This window comes from Pelobates fuscus, chromosome 11 (assembly GCF_036172605.1).
Source record: "Pelobates fuscus isolate aPelFus1 chromosome 11, aPelFus1.pri, whole genome shotgun sequence".
Classification (NCBI taxonomy): Eukaryota; Metazoa; Chordata; class Amphibia; order Anura; family Pelobatidae; genus Pelobates; species Pelobates fuscus.
In genome coordinates, this window is record NC_086327.1 from 76,769,480 (window position 1) to 76,791,854 (window position 22,375).

The 22,375-nt window shown below is 38.1% G+C and overlaps 1 protein-coding gene across 1 annotated transcript in view; it reads right to left on the bottom strand.

Moving 5' to 3' along the window:
* Positions 1-1,193: 1,193 nt before the first annotated feature.
* ARHGEF12 (Rho guanine nucleotide exchange factor 12) overlaps positions 1,194-22,375 on the bottom strand; it is a 94,989-nt gene continuing 73,807 nt past the window's right edge. Inside the window, exons 29-37 of the mRNA XM_063436523.1 lie at positions 19,526-19,693; positions 13,931-14,018; positions 12,462-12,560; positions 11,981-12,060; positions 11,606-11,800; positions 10,672-11,034; positions 10,229-10,473; positions 6,586-6,658; positions 1,194-2,331 (exon numbers count right to left, since the gene is read on the bottom strand). Of these exons, the coding sequence (XP_063292593.1) occupies positions 2,300-2,331; positions 6,586-6,658; positions 10,229-10,473; positions 10,672-11,034; positions 11,606-11,800; positions 11,981-12,060; positions 12,462-12,560; positions 13,931-14,018; positions 19,526-19,693 (1,343 nt within the window). The 3' untranslated portion in view covers positions 1,194-2,299. The remainder of the gene's footprint in view (positions 2,332-6,585; positions 6,659-10,228; positions 10,474-10,671; positions 11,035-11,605; positions 11,801-11,980; positions 12,061-12,461; positions 12,561-13,930; positions 14,019-19,525; positions 19,694-22,375) is intronic.

Sequence of the window (22,375 nt, forward strand, 5' to 3'; positions counted from 1 at the left end):
AAAATATATTTAACTGTGTAATGTGTAAAACAGCACTGCAGAACCATTTGCTTGTTTCTTTTAAGAGTGGACATATGAAATACAAATGTTTTGATTATAGTAGTAATAGTGATTCCCCCCCTCCCACCCCCTCAATTGTGATGCTCAAAGTGGCAGTTGGCATAGATTAAACATATTGAGAAAAGGAGAAATGAAACAATATTTATGTTTCTCCTCCTCATTTGGAATGGCTGTGCCTGAACTGAATTGGATTGTGATGTCACTTGCTAAATCTTTAAACACAAATTAAAAAAACACAGAGCATCTCATAAAAAAAAGGTTAGCACAATTATAAGTGATTTTCCACTGACGTTACAGTTCCCTTTAACTTTTTTTCATGTTAACTTGGATGTAGGAGTCTTCAGTATTTACTCAATTATATAGATGACAGGCATTGATTTCACAATAAAAGAAAGAAAAAAAAAAGCCATATTTCTGTAGATTTTACAATTTTCATTAGATTGTCTTGTTTATTTTTTCTGGGGATTTTATAGCAAAAGCTAAAACAGCAGCAGGTAGGAAAATAAAAGAACTAATGTTTCTTTAAGCTTATTTAATATCAGAATATTACTTCCCACTGCCCCTTCCAAAAATATCATTAAATGAGAGATATTTCATTACAGATACATACACCCTTATAAGCTATTATGCATAGAGAGAGCTATTCCACGTACATAAAGCTGGACAAATATATATATTTTAGACAACCATCCGTGACGATAAAAATACAGGATATGAATGTTATGACAATTCTTTTAAAGAATACTCTCAAATCTTGGATTTAGCTTTTGTTAACAATACATTAATCATGTATACAGTCAATAAAATGGAGGATGAATTCTTTTTTTTAAATATTAAAAAAGTCAGAAAGGATGCTGAAAATTCCCTATACAGGAAAACACACAGCTAGGTGAGCTGTGAATAACCAGTCCATACAGTGCAAAGGGTAGGTACTTATTCTTTTCCATTAGTCTAATCAACCAACACCAGCATTTCAAGGTCCACAGAACCAACAGCTGCAACCTGGAAAGTTAGTCATAGTAGTGTGTGAACATTGGCAATGTAAGCATAACAATAACTGGATATGCATGTTTTTGGCTGTTAACACGATACACATTGTAAGCTGGTGGACAGATTGATACCTCGTTGCATGGTTTTTAAAAAAAGTTACTTTCATTACAAAAGTAGAACTTGAATTACTACGCATGACACAAAGAGAATGTAGCGATTGTAGGTTTGCATTATCTTTTAGTCTGCAAAAGTGTTTTTCTACGACAATACTGAAGAACAGACTTCTATAGAGAGCAAAGTTGAACAGCAAGGTCCTCAAGTGGTAAGAAGATATGTAGACCAGCTAAAAACACTGGCTGGCACGTGATTTGTTCTCTTATATGAAAATAATGGAGCAAATTGGCATGTTCTGGTCCCAAAGCCACTTGCTGTGCAACATTTGTGAATAGTTTTAGAGAAGCGGTCATAACTTCAGCAGTCTGTCAGGTTGTAGCTGGCAGTGTTATAGGAAACGTTAGTTAGCAAATGTGGAAATGCTGGTGGCCATTTTGAGGATTGGAAGAGATAGAGGAAGTCAAATGTAAAATGCATTTGTACAAGCTTGGCAATGTCAGTGCAAAAAGATAAGCATTCAGGCAACTTTATTACTGGCCCTTAACATAAAATAAATTCTGGTGCCTGCTTCAAGAATTTGATGCCTCGTTAGCTGTGTAGTGTTATGCATATATCGTGCTCATGTAATAGATAAGGATGACTACAATGTCTGCCTGACTTTGAATACAATTAATATGCTTAGTTACACTTTAACCTTTCCACACAATTGCGGGAGGGTATAGGTATCCAATGACAAGTTTCAACATGAGCAATATGCACTTATTTCAGTTTTGTAAGTGGAAGAGAAGGAGAAAAATATTTGCACACCCCATCTAAACTATGAAGAGATTAAACAGTGTTTGTAACAATAAAACCATTAAGAAAATAAAACATGCCTCACGTCAAAGACAAATAAATACATCTCTCATTCTTTTTGCTCTCTTTTAAATGGCTAAATCATTTTTATATCCTATACACACATTTCTGTACATTTGGTGTGCTAATGTGGATCATGAGCTAGGTGGGAGGCTGTATTGCGCGTTTGCTGCAAAGTGAGCTCAGACTATATATACGCATCCCCAAGTTAGAATGGGATATTTCAATCAGATTCCTCCATTAAGTTGAGATTCCACAAATCAGAACATCGATGTCCCGCTTAACCCTTATCGGTGAGTAGCTTTGCAAGATCTGTGGGAATAAAAAGAATGTTTAAACAAGGTATTCAGGGATCAAAAACAACAAGATTCTAGATACTTTTTTCTTCAAATGTATCAGTGGCCGTATTTGAAAATTGACCTTTTGGTTTTTTTGGGTAGCCAGGAAAGGGAAAGTTGAGTGTGAGTTCACATAAATTTAGGACACTAAATTGGCTTGCATACAAATTCAGTAAACAGACAAACTGGCCGTTATGATGAAAACAAAACTTAAGACACCAAGATAAGTTAATAAATTATTGGAAAAAAAAGTTAGTACTGTCATTGATAATGAGGAAATGAGAATTTGCATGTTAATAAAAGTTTTTTTCCCCCCCGCACGTATACAGTGGCAGTGCATATTGCCACTTAAATAAAAGGATGTCAAATATTTTCTGTTTTGTCTTTGCCTAAAATACCTTCCATCCTCAAGTGGCATGGGGTCTTGTTACCAACACATAATGGACTGGGCGATTTTGTGGGATTTTCTATACATCTGTGTTGCACTCTCAAACATGCATGCGAGAAAAACAATGGTGAAGGCTCAAGAAAGATGCAAGAAAGTACTCCGGAGGGAAATGACAGCACTTGAGACAGTCAACCTCAAGTAAATATATCTATTTTCCCATGGGTTATCGTACACCAAACAGGCATCACTTTTTTAAGAACCTCTGCTACGTTTGACCTTTTATATTAAGGTATTCTATGAGACTTTTACAAGGATTCAGCCAGGATTAGTCACTAAAGTGTGAACGGTAAGTAAATTCAAATTAAGTAAATTTAAAATTTTAGGCCAAAATAGTTTATCTGTAGACATTGCTTAGGAAACCACCCACAATAAATTGATTACTATAGCAGCTTACTTTTCTCCAGTACAAAGGAGATCCATTTGACGCAGGGAAAGATCTAATTAATTTGCAGAACTAATTTTACTATTATTTTACATGCTGTTGCCTGGGTAGACCACACACTAGGTTCGACTTTCATTTTTTCAATAAAATGAAGGCAGCTTCACACAGAGAACAACAGTCACAACTAGAAAATTGGTGGCCATTGCCCTCAGAACAAAGGCCACCCACATCACTGCACAAAATAAAACAAATCCTGTCAACTTTCTGTCAAACAAATAGAAGGACAGACAAATACCAGGGAATTTGTAGGGGGTTACTGAACTTTTAGCCTGAGTCTATCTAAAACTTCACCCTCATGTCTGCCAGTCCTGTGGAGTGGAGGAAAATACAGCTTTAAGTAGTAAGTACCAGTGCTGCAAAATTCCATGTAAGAAAACACACATGTACAAGCGGGGTGGAACTAAAATGGGCCATAAACTATCTTTAATGAGTCAGTAATACTTTAATATCAGTAACTTCTACTTGAAATAGCAGATTGAGAACATAAAATATTTAAATGTCTGCATATCTTCCTGCAAAATGCCATGTAAGAAAATACACAGACTAACACACTAAGCAGCTCATTTTAAATCAAAGCAATATTCGAATTGGCCGCTTTTAATAGTACAACCGGAACAAACATCATGGTCATTGAGTAGAAAATCCACTGCACTTATGGCATCTGCCAGTAAAATTTAAAGTGAAAACAACCATGTCCCATTAATTCATAGGTATTTTTGAATTTCTCTAAGTATTTTATATTCACTAGACCCAAACTGAGGCAATAGTGCTTAGGTGCTTGTTTTTTCCTGTCCTATTAGTATCCATGAATCCAATAATTTTAATATGCACAATAATTTCCTTTGCAAACATTGAAAAACATCTGCGTAAATAGAATTCATCCTATGTCTCTTTATTAAAGGGACACTACAAGCACCAAGACAACTCTAGCTTAATGAAGCAGTTTTGATGTATAGAGCATGATTTCAGTCAAGGAGCCGAAGCTTGCGGTGGAGACTTGCAGCGCTGGAAAAACAATAAGTGAAATACCTTTTTAACGAGGAAAAAGGGGGCTGGCCACCTAAATGTTGCTATTAGACCTATAGTGTCAGGAATAAATGTTTATATTCCTGACACTATACTGCTTCTTTAAGCTAGTGCTTTTGTTGCCTATAGTGTCCCTTTAAGAAAGCACACTAGATTTACACACATTCTTCTTTTAAGGGATATTGTCACTTTACAGATTTTTTTATACAAGGTGTTTGCTTTTCTGTCCTTTTAACAAATATGTATTAGTGAGGTGTGAAAAATAAAATTAAATGTAAAAATCTTCACTTATTTTTCCTGCAACAGGATGCCTCCATCTTAGCTCCCATCAATCATTTTTTTATAAGGTCTGTCCTCTGTAACAGCATAGAAAAGTCTTGTCTGAACTGGGTTATGTAATATAATAAAAATTAGTATTAAAAAATTATTTTGTAATGAAAAAATGTTAATACAAGTTAAAGGTGGTGATTTTTAATAATGCAGATGTTACAGATGTACAGTTCTCATTTTAACTGAGCTAATTACTACTAGTTACCATATTGTTTTACATAATGCTTTCATTATGCTTAAAAGAACTTTTCCACATCAAACATGCCAAAAAGCCTACAATTTTAAGGATAACAGGATTATACATTAAACCAAGGCCTGCTGTTATGCAACTGGGGAATTACAAATTGTAGGCCTAAGTAGACTTTGAAAAAAAAAAAAAAAAAATGGCATACAATTTCAGGGCTTAGTGACACAGCATGCAAGATTGGATTCCCTCAAGAACAAAACCATGACATTTGGTTTGCCAACAGACTGAATTTGATTTAAATGACAATTTAAATTATTAGTCAATAAGACTGAATTTAAATCTTGTTTTTTTCTACGTAAAGACTAATTTTGCTGGTTGTTAAACTCTTAATATTTACAACCAAATGAAAAGGTTTCATTTTTAGAATACTGCAATTACTTTTATTATTTGTGTTTAATGTGATTTATTATCACAAGGTATTTTTCTAAACTGAGCAAAAAGTATTTTATAACATTTGTTGTGAAGAAGAGATATGCTATCTCTGCTGACACAAATGCACAGTTTTGAGAATGCCAAGTCCAAGTGTCTGTGATAATAGATGTATGATAGAAAAACTGTCCAAAATAATCTTACAGAAATCTTTGTGAAAGCATGACATTGACCAATGGATTATTAGACTTAATGTACCAAAAAAATTGGACGTAACACTACATGAATATACAGTTTTAATGTACATAACTAAAAACAAACCCCAATTTCACAATGATGATAACCTTTGGACCATAAAATGTATCTCAAATAGAAAACTATCTAGATTTTTTCCTCAAAAAGCATTTCATATTAAAAAAAAAAAAAAGTAAAATTTATTATATATATATATATATATATATATATTTTTAAATCATTGATTTGTATCGACCCTGTCTAACAATGACAGTAATGTATTTTGTTGCACCCACATCTTCTAGGACTTTATGACCTGAAGCAGAATAGCATAAGTGGAATCATGTATGGTACATACACTGCTCTACCAGTCTCCTCACTACCTGTGAAGTACAACTTGGCTTCCTGAACTCCGTGAAAAATCTCATTTTTCCAGCTCACCTTCCATGAAATCCTAAACAGCTGGTCACAATGTTTTCCTGTTCACAACTTATTTCTGCTGATAAGTAAGTCAAACCTTAAATGAGAGCAAATTAGCCCATAAAACAGCTCATCAATCTAGAAGCATCTGATTTGTAGGAGGCAAATTATACCACTAAAGAAGTATGGCTCAATTACTGAAATTGTTTTTTTTTTTTTTTTTCTAGTATGCCTTCAAACAATACAGCTTTTGACATACAATATCAAAGCAGAGTGGTGTATAAACTGGAAGATAATAGACATCTCTTTAATCCTTACTAAGCAACATTTTAAACACAATGTCACATAAAGTAAAGCAGACTTATTTCTCTAGACTATTACACAAGACACTGATGCCATGGGATGCAAGTAAAATTAGTTCTGCTTACAGCAATAGTATCTTGGAGGAGTTAGGCAATATAAATATTATATAGACACACACATTGCAAAAAGGGCAATATGAAGTACAGAGAGAAAAGCAGTTCTAAAGACAGTTTGTTTAAAAAAAAAAAAAAAAAGGAGGCATTTAAACAACTATTATGATGCATATAGAATTACATGTTTTTTCCTTTTAGTTTGTTTGATGCCCACTGAAAAACTGCCCTTAAAATAGAGGATTAAAATGAGTTGTTCTTGACAAGATCACAGTTCAGATCAAAATGGTATATCTTACCAGGATCGCCTGGGTCAGAACGGCCTGCGGTTGCCAGTCTGTTTTGTAGTGCGTGGTAATGACTTTCAAGTACCTACAAGACAAAAGATCAGTATTGAGATTGAAAACGGACTAAAAGGTCCACCTCCAGGCATTTGAGCGTATGAATAATACTGTTACAAAAAAGAAAAAGTACCTACAACTTAAGGGTGTTTTGGCTCTAGTTTCACCCAAACCAGTGATTACATACAAAGCATTGAGAGGTATTTCTCTTATTTGGATTTGTAAGTGCAGGCTAACATGTATGTCTTGATGAAGTCAGCAAACATGCTGTTAAAATATGGCTACTTCTATTTCTTTCTAGGCAATTCAGAGGCACTGCCTTCTGAAAACTCAACAAATTTGAGATTGCCGTTAACCTTAACTCATTACATTATGGTTGTGCCTTATGGAGACTGGAACTGTATGTTGCATAAACTTTAAAAGGGGTATTGTAGGAACCATTACCACTTCAGATGATTAGGAAGGTTATTGTGTCTGGAGCACATGGGTGCCAGGTCCTGCATCACTACTCAATGCTTTACTCACAGACATGCTCAGTCTCCAGCAACCTGGAGCCTGGCCTCAAATGATACAATGGCTAAAGTGGAGCTATGGATTGCTTCATGTAATACCAGGGGAAGCACTAAAAGTGTCATCTGAACAATTGGGGAGCAAGCACTTTACTGCCTCCTACACACATTACCAACACTTTATTCTTTACCCAACAGGTTTCATTATTATTATTATTATTATTTATAAAGCGCCAACAAGTTCCGTTGCGCTGTACAATGGGTGAACTAACAAGAATTTGTAACCAGACGAGTTGGACACACAGGAATAGAGGGATTGAGAGCCCTGCTCAATGAGCTTAGATGCTAGAGGGAGTCGGGTATAGTGGCACAAAAGGTAAGGGTAGAGTAGAAAAGTAGGTTGCCAGGATAGTGTTCATTGAGGACTTATAGTTTTGTTTTGATGAAAGTTTCAGGAGAGGAATCAGGGTGCAGGGAGGGAAAACTGTTCACAGTTTAATTAATATGCTTTTCTAAAGAAATAAGTTTTGAAAGCTTTTTTGAAGGAGTGGAGATTGGGTGAAAGTCTAACAGAGAGGGGAAGGACGTTGCATAGGAACGGTGTTGCCCTAGAGAAGTCTTTAAGGTGAGCGTCAGAGGTAGGAGTACGAACAGAGGTTAGACGTAGGTCTCCAGCAGAGCGTAGGGTCCTAGATGTGACATATTTTTGTAATAGTGAGGATAAGTAGGTCGGAGCAGCATTGTGCAGGGATTTATAGGCAAGTATCAGGATCTTAAATTGAGTCCTATATCTTACGGGAAGCCAATGTAGAGACTGACAAAGGGGGGAGGGTGTGGGAGGTCAGGAAGATGAGCCTCGTCGCCGCATTCATTATAGACTGTAACGGGGCAAGTTTGAAACACGTAAAATCACTGAGAAGTGGATTACAGTAGTCAAGGCGATAGAGGACAGCGGCATGGACAAGCACCTCTGCGTATCAGGCGTTAAATAGGGTCGGATGTGCACAATATTTTTTAGATGGAAGCGGCAGGATTTGGCGATTGATTAGACATGAGGGGTGAAGGAGAGGTCGGAGTCAAAGAGAACACCTAGGCAGAGAGCCTTAGCGGTAGAGTGGATGGTAGTACCATTGACTTGGAGGGACACAGACAAGGGAGTAGCAACACTTGAGGAAGGAAAGACCAGAAGTTCTGTTTTGGACAGGTTCAGTTTAAGGAAATGAGCAGCCATCCAGTTGGAAATAACAGAGAGGCAGTCAGAGACACAAGTCAAGAGGGGTGGTGAGAAATCCGGGGAGGACAGATAAGTTTGCATGTCATCCACATAGAAATGATACTGGAAGCCAAATGAGCTGATGAGTTTACCAAGGGAATCAGTGTAGATTGAGAACAGTAGGGGACCAAGGACAGACCCTTGGGGAACACAAACAGAGAGTGATTGGGGAGAAGAGGCAGAGCCCAAGTAAGAAACACTGAATAAGCGCTGGGAGAGCTAGGAAGAGCACCAGGAGAGAGCGGTATCTCGTAGACGAAGCTGTTGATGATCAACCGTGTAAAAAGCAGCAGAAAGGTCGAAGAGAATTAGGATAGAGTAGTGGCCATGGGATTTAACAGTGATAAGATCATTGTATTCTTTGGTCACAGCAGTTTCAACAGAGTGACGAGCGCGGAATCCAGATTGAAGTGGGTCAAGCAGAGTTGTATTCTAGGTCTGTCAATCTCGCATGCACAACTCTCAAACGGCAAACGGCAGTAGCGAGATAGGGCGGAAGTTGGATGGGGCATGAAACAGTCGTTTGGGCTCGCGGGAGAGTGTGGTTATGAGTGTATTGAAATAGTTTTCTTTTGAAGAGGAAAGAGCCAGACTGTAGGAGAGCAGCATACATTTATAGTGGAGGAAGTCAGACGCAGAGTGAGGAAGTCAGTAGCGTTCAGTAGTTGCAGTTCTGGAACATTTTTGGAGGTATCGGGTCAGCTTGGTGTGCCAGGGTTATAATTTGGGGCGCTTAGTGCGTTTAAGTGTAGGAGGTGCCATGGGGTCTATTTGAGAGGAGATAGTGGAGTTGTAGAGGGAGGTTGCAGTGTTCAGGCAGGTGAGATTTGAGATGGGTGAAAGGAGAGTTTGGAGGTTGGTGGAGAATTGCTGTAGGTCAAGACAATGGAGGTTTCTGTAAGACTGATGTGGTGAGGGCGGTGTCTCCTTTCCTACTTAATATATCTAACGCACAAATTACTCTAGAGCAGGGCTCAATATTTCCACTTGCCACTAGCCATTGGCAAATGGTACTTCAGTCCCACTGAACAGAAATTCACCCCTGGTGAATATGCCTTGGACAATACATGCTTTTAAAGTCCTGCTCTAGACCACCTGCTCCTGGTACTGTACCAATGTGTAGGTGGACTGGCAATAATCTGTGCTCCTTTGTTACTATTGTTTTATTCCTTTATTATTCTTAATGTAAAACAGGAGCCTTTATGATACTGCAACTAAATTTGCATTCATATCTTGTCATGAATATAGAACCACCAACCCACCAAAAAAAATAAAAAAAATATCTAAATATATACATACAGGGAGGTGTAATATCTGCTCAGCTACCTATTTTAATGGATAGATTTCTCTTGCCAACATATATTCTTGCATTATTATTTTATTTTAAAGTAGAATGGTTACTAGTGAAATATATGAACAATGAAAACTTCAACAATTCTTACTTTGTAATGTACACTCTATGCCTATCTGCCCATAACCTTGTAGCACAATATGACTTACTGTGCAAGTACTGCGTGTCTCTGAAGATGCCAAAGACTGCATGACCAAGCACAGATCATAGGGTGATGTCACCCTAAACATTGAAGTTGTATGGACGGACATTACCTCCACTTTTCTAGTCATGCCAGAGTTTACTAGAGAAAGAAAACGAGGAAACGGCACTTCCAGAGAAGGGAACGTTGGGTTTTAATATGCACATTACATAATTGACAGGACTGATTTTCCATAATTCATGGAGCTCTCTACAAGCCCGTGCCAGACTGATATTTTTTTCAATAAAAAAAAAAAAGTTTGTACATTGTGTTTTTACAGTGCTCACCTTCAGCTGTTGAAGGTCTGACTCAATATTTGCTATATAATGTAGCATGTGGCTAAATACGTCAGAAGAAGGCTCAGGCAAAAGGTGCTCACTGATGGGCGCTGCCAGTCTTTCACCAACATGTGAAGAAGAAGAAGCTGATACATCAGGTGGGGTGCGTTGCGCTAAAAGGTCTGTGCCAGAGAAATCTTCATCTGTAGAGCTCTCTTGTACTTTCTCATAGCCATCCAGAATCAGATACTTTCCTGCAAAAAAAAAAAAAAAAAAAAATGTATTTGTCTGTTTGACATCTTTGACAAAAAAAGAAGTATAAGAATAGTTTTCAAATGCTACACATTTTATATCATCTATGCAGATGAAATGTTCCCCATGACGAGAACGGGTTGTGAGATGGCCATTGAAACCAGTTTCATTCAACCCAGTTTAGGACACTGAAAACTAACCTGAAATCCTGAATTGTGTTTCTTCTGTATTTTTTGCTTTACATTGAATCTCTGCGTGCTCTTCAAAGTGAGGCTCCTGAGCATCAAAAACAGGTTCACAACCACTATCAATAGCTCCTCCAACAAGCTCTGTGGCACTATAGTCATATTGTCTGTCTGCACATGTTTTTTCCAAATGGGACGCAGCACTTGAGTACAGATCATCACTTCCCCTATGCTGGCGATTGTGAACTGCTCTCAGCTGGCTCTCACTTTTCCTTACATGCTCACGAGACTTTCGACTGCAGAAGCGCTGGAAGTTTTCCGTTTCTTCCTTTTGAACGAGCATTAGTTGTTGTAATAGTAACTTTTTCAGTAAGCCAACTGCAAAAAAAAGTAACAGCTGAATTAAGCAGAAATGAATGGCTCTGCAGTATTGTAAAACCTAATTAGATTATATTCAGTACCAATTAATATTCGCTTACATTACACTTATAGCAACTAAACATAATATTGTACTGCTTTGAAAACAATCAGAGCCCACTAATAAAGAGATGGTGTTGGAATCTTCAACATATACAAGATGGTAGGAACGAATGTCATATAGACTAATCAAAGTAATGCCTAGGTTTAATAAGGTGTGGGCAAACTGGCAAGTTGTTTATACATACACAGGGTCTGTGGCTCCTTCTCTTTTAATTCAATTATTTAATTTTCTCTCCTTTTTTTCTTTGGTTCTGATTGCTTGCCCTTGTGATTACTATGCCATTTGTTGCATATGAGTATGAGCATATGACAAGAGGAAAAATAATTTTAACATAGTTTAGGATAGTAACAAATTAAATCAAAAAGTAAAATTTTTCAGAGGCTTTGGTTATTGTGTCTCTTTTTCCCCATTGAAAATATTCAGCATTATGTGCAACAAGAATGTTTTGTTGAGTGGAATTCTACTCACGGTTGTGGAGTGCATCCAGGGCTCGATGGTGCTCTGATGAATGGTGAGAAGAGGCAGGACTTGGCTTGGGAAGTGACTCCATTTTGTGCAGATTAAATGTGTCATGCCCTGTAGTTTGTGAAACGTCATTTTCAGGTGTCTCAGGTGTAGAAAAATATTTAGGCATAACTACTGCCTCAGTGTCTGGGTCTTTGCCTATGTGAAATAGAATATATAGAAATAACTGAGAACAGGGTTTCATTTAGTGCAAGGTGTCCTTGTTATGAAAATGCTTTATTTCTAGAACAGCAACATTAAAATAATTATGTTACTATCCTATACAGTATATCTCCAAGTTTTCAGATTGTAGTCAAAAGCTACATTTGCAATACATACCTGAACACTGCAGGGAGGAGGTATTGTCTGGAGTACATACAGTGTCCACTTTCTGCTGGTCCCCATTTTCTGATTCCTCACTAATGGTAAAAAAGTAAGATGGCTGTGTCAGCAGTGAATACTTTAAGAACCTTAAAAGACAGACTGATCCTCCCTTCCCAATGCTTCTCTTTGCTCCATTTTGTTTACCGATCCTTCAACTGTCTACACATTTCAAATATTCCACTCTTTTATTTACCACCATTTGTCTCGGTAAAAACACATGTCACTTACGACTGGCCTGCACTAACCTATTAACGCCAATTGTTTCTATATGCCACAAAGTCTGATAACATGCATGGGTTCAGCACAAAGTTCATGTTTCCACTGCTCTGTCATTAATATTTTAGCACTCTCATGCCTAGCACACTGCGATACATTCATGTAGCTATATTTAATAACATTTCATCTTGAAGTTTTGCATTTTCCTTTCACAACTTACACACTAGTGATCGCTGTGGAAACGGTCGGTAAAGGAATTACTGGCCTATTATCCTCCACCTTCCTTGAAGCAGCCATCCTTGCTATCAGGTCCTGCCATCTGGGTTGAGGAGAAATTCAAGTCAGTTAGTGAAGGTGCAAATTCAAGTGTTGCCAATTTTCAAAATTATCTTACTTTCTAAAACGTTATTGTTGTGCACAAAAATTGCCATTAAAGGAAAACTATAAGAAATGTAACTCTAGATTTTTGGTAGAGTATGTTACCATATGCCATTTTGCAAAATACAGAGCTATTTACTAAAGTGGGAATTCAAAGTTATTTTCAAATGTAAGTCCATAGTAGCCTAACTGAAAGCATAACTGACTTTTCCAGTATTACTATTCTGAAAATTATAAATCCACTTTGATTTGTCACATATGTACAAATGTGGTAAAAAGGATAAACGTTTCAAAAAACAAAAACAAAAAAACCCCAGCAAAAACAAGGAGAGCATGTAAAAGTGGTAACTAGATAATATAGTGTAATATAGCTTGAAGACACACGCCCACACTGTATTCCTCACAGAGATTGAAAAGATAATAAAAGACTCCCACAATAGGGGAAGGGGATTGGGAGTAAAGAACTTTAGGGAAACTGGATGCGTTTCGCATTAACTACCGACACTTCATTAGCAGCTTTTTGAAGCTGCACTTGCTGTGGTCTGTTTTTCTGCTTTTATGAAATTAAATATGAACAAACCATACCTTTTCATGGAACTGCCTGGTGATATTTTCTGGGATACCATGAGTGTGGCTACAATCTTTGCCTAATTTGCTGCTTCAAGTGTGGCACAAAAGTGCCAGTACTGCAGGTAACAAATGTGTGCAGTTCGGACTGAGGGAGTCCGATTTTGACATGAATTTTCGGCCCATACTTGGTTAATAACTTAAATTATCTAGCACAAGAGTGTTCTTCCACAAACAAAATTGCTTAGCATACAAATCAGCCAATGTTTCATGTTGAAAGTTGGAATTTCTGCTTGAAAGATTGGATTTCCTGTCTGCTTTTAATCCCATTTGTAAAAACCTCCATCAATGATTCACTTGAATTAGTGCTGAGGGAATATACACTGGGTGTAAGTATGCAACTTAAAAGGAACACTTTGGACACCATAACAACTTAATCGTAATGATGTTGTTTTGATGCCTGAAGGTTCAGGGCACTGTCTTACCTTAATAGGATAAATCATTTCCGAATGGTATTGCCTTAACAGCTTAATAACCAGTGATGTAGTAATACATCATAACAATGAAAAACATGCAGGACATTCCATATTAGCACAGGGACTTTAGGGAAAAGATCAAAATCCTTAAGGGCTTAAGATGCAGTGATTAAAGAAGAAAAAACCAATCTAAAATAAAATGGTGTTAGAGTACCTTGTGTACCGTATGTCAGCATGAGAAATAGGGCTTAAAGGGGAGACAACTTACACATTTTTTTCAGAAACAGTGTTTGCAACCAGCTCGTAAATTGTAGCACCATTTTCTGACATGGATATTACAAACAGAGCCTTGTTATCTGTGAAAAGAAAAGAGATGGGTTTAGAGAGAATCTGTGACATTTAAAAGAGAAGATATGGTAATGTTCGTACCGGATGTCTAGCTGTTGCTGCAGCAAGAGGCTGTTCTATGAAGCCATGTGCAACCAGCTTTGAATTAAAAGCTCTGATTTAACATTGTAAGGTAGCACGTTTTCCTTCTGCTATGTTTGTTTCCCATGTTATAAAGTATTATTATAATTAATTGGGTTTCAATTAAGTCCAGTATAACAGCATGGCACTGAAGGACAAGCAGCCTTGAAGATAAATCTTTGGAAAAGTTTAATTTGATGGATTTTGTTTCTTTTTTTAAAACCTCATTAATTAACAAAACAAAGTCCCATGATTCTTGGTAAGCATTTGGCTGCAGAATAGAAAAAAGAAAGCTGAAATGTCAGCTAGTCCTGATATAAACATCCACAGTGGAATATTACAAATTGCCTACTTATTCAAAAAAATTACTTTTTAATTTTTTTGTAAATCTTTTGGTGAACAACTAGGAAACTAGGTGAAAATTGGCATTGAGAATACCAAAAACACAAGAGATTGGTACCCAGAAAAGTGGGTAGTCCTAGAAATAAGCAGAATCAAATATAAATAACTGACATAAACAACAAAAAAGTGTTTATTTCTTACTTTTAAACTATAATCTTTATTTTCTGCGTTTACAATACAATGGTGTAATAAAAACCTTAAAGGTAACTCCAAGCATCATAACCACTACAGTCTGCTGAAGTTATTGTGTCCGGAGTAACCTGGCCATGTACTCCGGTAATGGGGCAAGTCTCTTACCCAGATTTCTGCCAGGCTCCAAGGCTTTCAGCACTGGTGATAAGCTTCCAGCTTTTGCAGAGCTGCATAACTCTGAAGTCAATACACTCAGAACCATTCATTGGCTAAGAGCGTCAGCTGATATTGTGCATAAAAATGTGGACAGAATTGACATTAGCCATCCCTAAACTCTTGTTCCTGGCAGCCTAATGAGGCCCAAATGACGCTGCCGGGATGAAGTTACACCTCCAACAGCAAAAGACCATAACTCCATACTCATATTGAAACTCTGCACATACAGATGACGCCAGGCACCATGACCACTTCAAAAGATATAATAATGAGTAACTACTTTAAGGCTTTCTTAGTGACATTCTTCATGTACTTTACTGCAGCACTGGGGAACAGGGAGCTGGAATGTTTAATGGTAAGTTGGGCCATGAGAAAGACTAGCCCCGGGGTTCTTGGTATGTATTACTTGGAGCCCCTGTGGCATTTTTTATGTACACATTAACTCTGACACTGCGGCACATGGGAACAGTTCAGTATTTTTTTTTTTACAATCTTTATTTAGCATTTTTGACACAAAATGTACATACAGAAGGAGAAAGAGGAAGACAACCCTGCCACCCCCACCAAAGAGTACATGGAATTGGTAAGAAGAAAAAATACAGGCATGAGTGTTTAATCAAAACACCAATGTTTATTTGACCACTATGGAGCACCGCATGGAACAAGAAACAAGGCATATTAACACCTGTCTAATCTAACTACCCTCCTTAAAGTTGCAGATCTACTTTGCCAAGTCCATGGAGTAACACAACATATATTATATGATTTAGTTGTTTGTGTGTATTATTTCAATGTTCCAGCAAAGTCAAGCTTTAATTAATGTATTACTATCTAGAAAAGTCTTGCGTGCTTAATGAGGATTTAAGACTTCCTTAATTGGCTTTTTTTTTTTTACCCTTCGGGAAGCGTAAAAGAGGTTTTGGCAGACTATGGTATGGCTAATTTTCTTCCTGAAAGCTTTATTATATTGAAAGGGAATTTCATTTCTCTGCTGCTATGATGTATCTTTGCAAGTAGCAATTAATTTCACAAAGTCCAGGTAATTTCATTGTTGTCAGGTTTGTTTGTTTTTTACAACAGTATCACTAAATTTGCTTGTAGCTAAAAATAAATAAAATCCTTGTAATTATGGTGAAAGTTTGAATTAATTTGTTAAACTATGGGTCAAAATTACAAACATTTCGGGGGCGGGGCCTGGCTGCCGAGCAGGACAGACGTGCAGTGACCTGGCTCCTGCATGTAACGACCTGTTGGGTGACAAATACCCAGGCAAACTAGAGTTAAAACGGCAACAAAGGCATGCTGCAGGTGAGAGATACCCGGGGGCATCCAACGACCCCAAAAACGAGAAGCACACTCCCCGGGAACCCTCACAAGCTACTGGGGCCTACACGAGACCGCAAAGGGGAGAGGCGGCCGCTCTCCTCGACAGCAATGTCACACGCGGTACCCTCGACATGCGGGCCTCCTACCTCCCCCCCTATGGACCGGCGGGGGATATCCCGGTCCTCCCTGGACAACAGGGGCAGCTTGACAAGGTCTCACCACAAGATCAAGCCAACAATACAGCGGGGCAGCCCAATACAAGATGCATCCAAGATGGCGGCGGATAGAGAGGCCTCCAGCATCGTGACGGACACGGAGCTCCGACTAGCCGCGATCTTCGACTCCTTTTGGGAGAAGCTGGAGGCACGCATGCGACCTCCCCTCCCGGACACCCTGACAAGAGGCAAGATACAATGCCCGGTCCAGGTGGCCGCACAATGGCAGGCTAACAATCCCACAGGCTCCATGCACCTGAAGGGCCGGCGCCACAGGGGCACTATCCCGAAGAAAGACCTTCCCAGGAATACCAGCGGCAGCCTAAAACAGACCCGGAAGACCGAGAAAGCGAAAAGCACGGAATACTCAAGTCCCCCTTACCGACAAGCTGCAGCCAGCGACGGATATCACGACTACAATATCGCACCTTACTGGAGGCGGGGACGGCGAGAGATGAAGCTCATAACAGCGGCAATTCCGAGCAGGACCACCGAAAGCACTCAAACACAAAAAGGGGTGCCTCACAAGCACAAACAGCAGCTGAGACCAAGACACACAACGACACCAGAGTGGGACTATGGTATTCCCCTTGCGGGGGTTGGCTGACCGGGACTCTAGACACTACAGATGCCTCATATAGTATCTATCTGCAAATGTTGTAGTTTTAATTGCTTTTCCTTTGATGTTACTCTTTTATGTTATGCTCTGCAATTCAATGTTTAGGCCACTTCTCCAAGACACCAATTGGGGGGCCCTCCCTCCTCGTAGTAATCTCTCTACCCCCTAGTCAGGACAACCAGCTATCCTATTTCTGTGGCAATTCAAGAGTTGCAATGGCACCTGAGAAGGTAGTAAATCTTACTAAACTCGATCACACTAACCTAATGTAACATAGCACATACACTTCGGATGCGACTATCCTCATAATCACTAAGTGCTCCACACTCCCAGACTTCAGCATGCAACTCACTAATACATACACACTATTACTAAGTACTGTTAACTTGTTAACTTTATTTTTATTCTTGCACAATCTTCTATGTACATTCTCATGCATGCGCCATGCTCTCCTCCTATGTCTCTTCTTTAACTATCGCTCCATGACATGTGCGTTATGCTGCCATATTCCAAACTAACGCGAAACTAAACTACTGTTCCAAACATCACGTAAAAAAAAAAAAAATGTGCCCGTATATCATATACCACAACATGTTATACCAATGTTAACCTATTTTACCGGATGTCGCTGTTGTGGCACAAACCGGCTGTTTGTTCATCCTGTGCACAACCAAAATAAAGAATTTAAAAAAAAAAAAAAAAAAAAAAAAAAAAAATTACAAACATTTCACTATATATATATATATATAATTAAAAAAAATTCTATTATGCTGCAAGTTAATGAAACACTAGGAGATGACCACTTACTTAAAAAAAGTAATCCTACTAATTATCTGAGTAATGGCAATGTTTTACATAACATATGCTGCTTTTACCTTAGGCAACAAAAAGCAGAATTGAAAGAAAAAAATGTAAAAATAAATAGTGTCCCATTGGTTGGATAAATCTGTAAAAAAAAACATACATTCCTTCTCATTAAAGGGTATGCTGTTCGCTCAGGGAGATCTCTAGATGAACCTCTTCACTTCCAGAATGGAATATAAAAATGTTTACTTTCATGTACTTTGCACAACAAAAGTTTGTTGATAAAATCTCAATTATCTTAATTTATACTCTGCCTGAAAAAAACACTAGATACTTATTTAATTTAATTTCTTGACTAATTACTTATTTAATGCTTGCCAGTGTGCTGAAAATGTCAGCTCACCCTCTTGTTAGAAAATGGTAAAGAAATTTCCAATTAGTCCAACAATTCCTACAATCAGGGAGGGGAAGGAGCGAATTAGCATTTAAGAGAGTAATACAACGGAACATCACTTTTTAAATATCTTCACTCTAGAAATCATCTAACTGTATTTACGTGGACATAATTCTCAAATACAGAAATTCTTTTCACATTCTGTTGCCATATTGAAGCTGTACTGTTGGTAATGCATTCCAGGTTCTTACACAAGTATACTACTTGACCATTTTTATGTACCATACTTTTTAGATTATAGGACGCACAGAATAGGTAGGGAAAGGTTGGTAAAAAGCTAGGCTAATTACTTCAACAAAAGCAATTTTGAGTTTGAAATAGGCAAACATGGTGTCCAGTTAATTAAATAAGATTGGATGTGTGGGTTAGAGCCACTTTGAATTCTAAAAAGCCCTAAATAAATCACTATTTAGTAGATACACCCCCAGTGAATTCATGTATTTATTCATTGGGTGTAAACAGTCTGTAGATCATTTGTCTGCAGCCTTTTCAAGACCTCAACCAACTAATCCAGTCCAGACTTTCTGAAGCTGCCCAATCACAGGGCAGTTCAATAAAAAGTCTTTGCAAGGCAGATGCTCTGGGCAATTGCCCGTCTTAAGTTTAGTTCCACGTAGCTAAACAGGCAGGAAGTAACAGGACCAGTTGTCGGACTGACAGCCAAGGGGATGTAACTCAAGTACTTTATAAAAGTGGTATTTTCTATTGAAATCTGCACTTTTTGTAACTTGAAGAAAACAAACAAAAAAAAAACAAGGGAATGCGCTCTTTACACATAAAGCACTTCAGCAAGCTGAAGTGCTGTAACAACACTTTGTGGACTGATGGCTGTAATTAAAACATATAATTTGGGAAATAAGAAGGGTAAGACCCCAGCTAGCAATAAGAAACTTTTTCAAATAATCTATAAGTTCTGACATTAAGCAATGTGTTCATTCTTTTAAGCATAACATACATATTTTGTTTCTTTAGCTATGAAACACACACACGAAAAATGTCTGGATAACTTTATAATAAAAGAGGTTAAGTGAAATTGCATTATTGTTCCATTTAAAGACACATGTAATAAAAATTATATGTTTTTATCTATGTATCAAGCTCTTCAGCGACTCTTAAGAAAACTTCAGCATTGGCTCCTAAACAAAATGTAATCAAATAAAAATAATGACCAATGTATATGCCTGTTTAAATTTAAAATAAATAACAAATGAGCTTTAGATGACTTACCAGTCGCCACAGGTCGTACTAATACAGTGCTGAGCTTGATAACGGGACTGAATATGTGTTTGCTGTCGGAAGTGGAGGCCAGGTTCTTGCTGTGACACCTAAGAATCAGTTTGTCATCTTGCTTCTGAAGCAAAACCAGGATGTCCTCCAAAAGAAGGGTATATAGATCTGAGGAATTGAAGCAATAATGTGACAGCCATTAGCTTATGAGTTATGGGAGAAAAGACACACATTCTTTTTAAGAATATCAGATGCCATGATTTCTCAAGACACCAAACACAGATACTGACTATGAAGTAAAATATGAATACATTTGCATTATAAGAAAGGTACATCAATCATTATTTGAAAATGCAATACTTGCATCTTTGTGGAATCAGAAGCTCGGCTAAGCATGTGTGTTAAAGTCAAAGTAGAATTCCAAGGACCATAACCACTACAGCCCACTGAAGTGGGCGCCACAGAACCAATTTAGAAAGATATGGGTTTTATGGGGGCCTGTGCCACATCCCGCTTCTCTCGCTCAATATCTTTACTGAGCTAGGCAGGACTGATACAGGAGTGCATTCACAGATGAGCAATGTGGAGCTAGGGTATGCAGGGCATGTGGCTGTGTCCACCCAGTTGGAACCAGGTAAGTTGTGAAGCCATCCTAAAACAGCTCGACAAATTAAAACAACAACAGCTGGCTGCAGTGGTTATGGCGTTTTGAGAGCAAATGTAATCCTTACACTTTTCCTGAACTTTTGATTTTAATAAAAAAAAACATTTGCTAGTCTGACTACCAGAGTCAGATACCCCAAAAACTTTTCGCTGATTGCGAAAAGTATGAAGTCTAGCATGGCACTGTTGGGTGTTTTTAGCATTTACTTTAAAGTAATAAGTTCTATTTCCCTCAGCCTTGGCCTACTGCTGCACATGTTATAACAGAGTAAGACCTAGGCAAAAACTCAGTTTTTGCTTTTAGCTTATTTGGTGTTTTAGCTTGGGAAGGTGCAAATTACTAGACTTAGACTAAGCACAGTGATACTGTTTCTTGTTCAGATCACACTAATCCCACCATAGCCAAAAATATGCTTTAGCTGAACTGACCGCTACGATTTATGGATATGTATTTTACTATTTCTTATTCAATACAAAGAATATTTGTGCAATTCTGAGTATTTGTGAATTATTCTTGATGTCATTTTAATGAAAATATTGTAATTCTAACCCTATATTTAATAGAAAAGAACAATTTATACTCATAACGAGTTTAGGTCACTAAAACTTTATTTATAGTTCCTATATGAAGTGAGCAGAAAATGTGTAAGTGATACATGACTAACAGAATACATACTTTTTGGTCGTTAAAACTCACATTAAAAAGGCAAAACAGACACACAAAATCTTAAGTTCCTTTCATAAGTTGTGGTGTACTAAACACATTCAAGGTTATTTACCAAAGTGAGAAATGTTATGAATTCCAAGCTAATTCAAAATGAATTTGAAAATGTAGGAAAGAATAGCCAAATCAAGAATAATCTCAAAGTCAATTCTGTTTTCCTTTGGGCTATTTTGGCCTTAAATTTGAAATTCACTTTGAATTCTCTTTGCATTCCTGGCAACTCTCATTTTAGTAAAAAACCCTGGTTGTGTTATAACTGCTAAACTTCTAATCCGATAAATAATAAGGTTTGTGGGATATACTTAGCCCTCTGAAAATAAAGGGAGTACTAAGATTGGTTGAAATTTGGATTATTTGAAAACATAACCAAGCAAGTCTCAAAAGAATGAGACTTGCGCATGGATGTACAGTGATTATTTTTAGGTTATAGAGACTCCCTACTGAATACTTCTAACAAGGAAGGGTGCAAGTATGCCATTTGTCATTATTTGTGGAGCGGGTGTTTTATGAGGATTGCAAGCTATGTGTTTGGGGCCCTTAGCTAATGGATAGGGTTAATATTTGGGGCCAGGATACTGGTCATTTATTAAGAGATTGTTTTAGGAATTGTACCAGAGGATTGGAGAAAAGCAGTTATGGTGTCTAATTTTAAAAAAAGTTAAAAGCTCAACCTGGAAACTACAAATCTGTGAGCTTAAAGGGACACTCCAGGCACCCAGACCACTTCTGCTCATTGGAGTGGTCTGGGTGCCAACTCCCACTACCCTTAACCCTGCAACTGTAATTATTGCAGTTTTTCATAAACTGCAATATTTACATTGCAGGGTTAACTCCACCTCTAGTGGCTGTCTATTAGACAGCCACTAGAGGTCACTTCCTGGGTTCTAGCACAGGTTTCCTGTGCTAGAGCGTCGCTGGACGTCCTCACGCTGTGTGAGAACCTCCAGCGTCGCTCAAAACCCCATAGGAAAGCATTGAAATGATTTTTCAATGCTTTCCTATGGGGAGACGTAATGCGCATGCGCGGAATTTCCGCGCATGCGCATTAGGTCTCCTCGGCCGGTGAGCGAGATTAGTCTCGCCCACCGGCCGACGTAATCACTAGGAGGAGCGTCGCGGAGGCGGAGACAGCGGCGAGGGACATCGCCGCTGTCCCAGGTAAGTCACTGAAGGGGTTTTTAACCCCTTCAGTAACCGGGGATTGGTGGGTGGGAGGGAGAGGGACCCTCCAGTGCCAGAAAAACGGATCGTTTTTCTGGCACTGGAGTTTCCCTTTAACATATGTAGTTGGGGAATTATTTGAAGGGCTGTTACATGAACAATATAGTGGTAGGAACATATCTTTATGTAAACCTCGGCTATAGGTCTAAAGGGACTACTTATTTTTACCCAAAACCTCAAAAGGTTAGGGTGTGAATGAGAGAGAAGTTTCCAGGAACCCCTTCGTTAATCTTAGGGCCCAG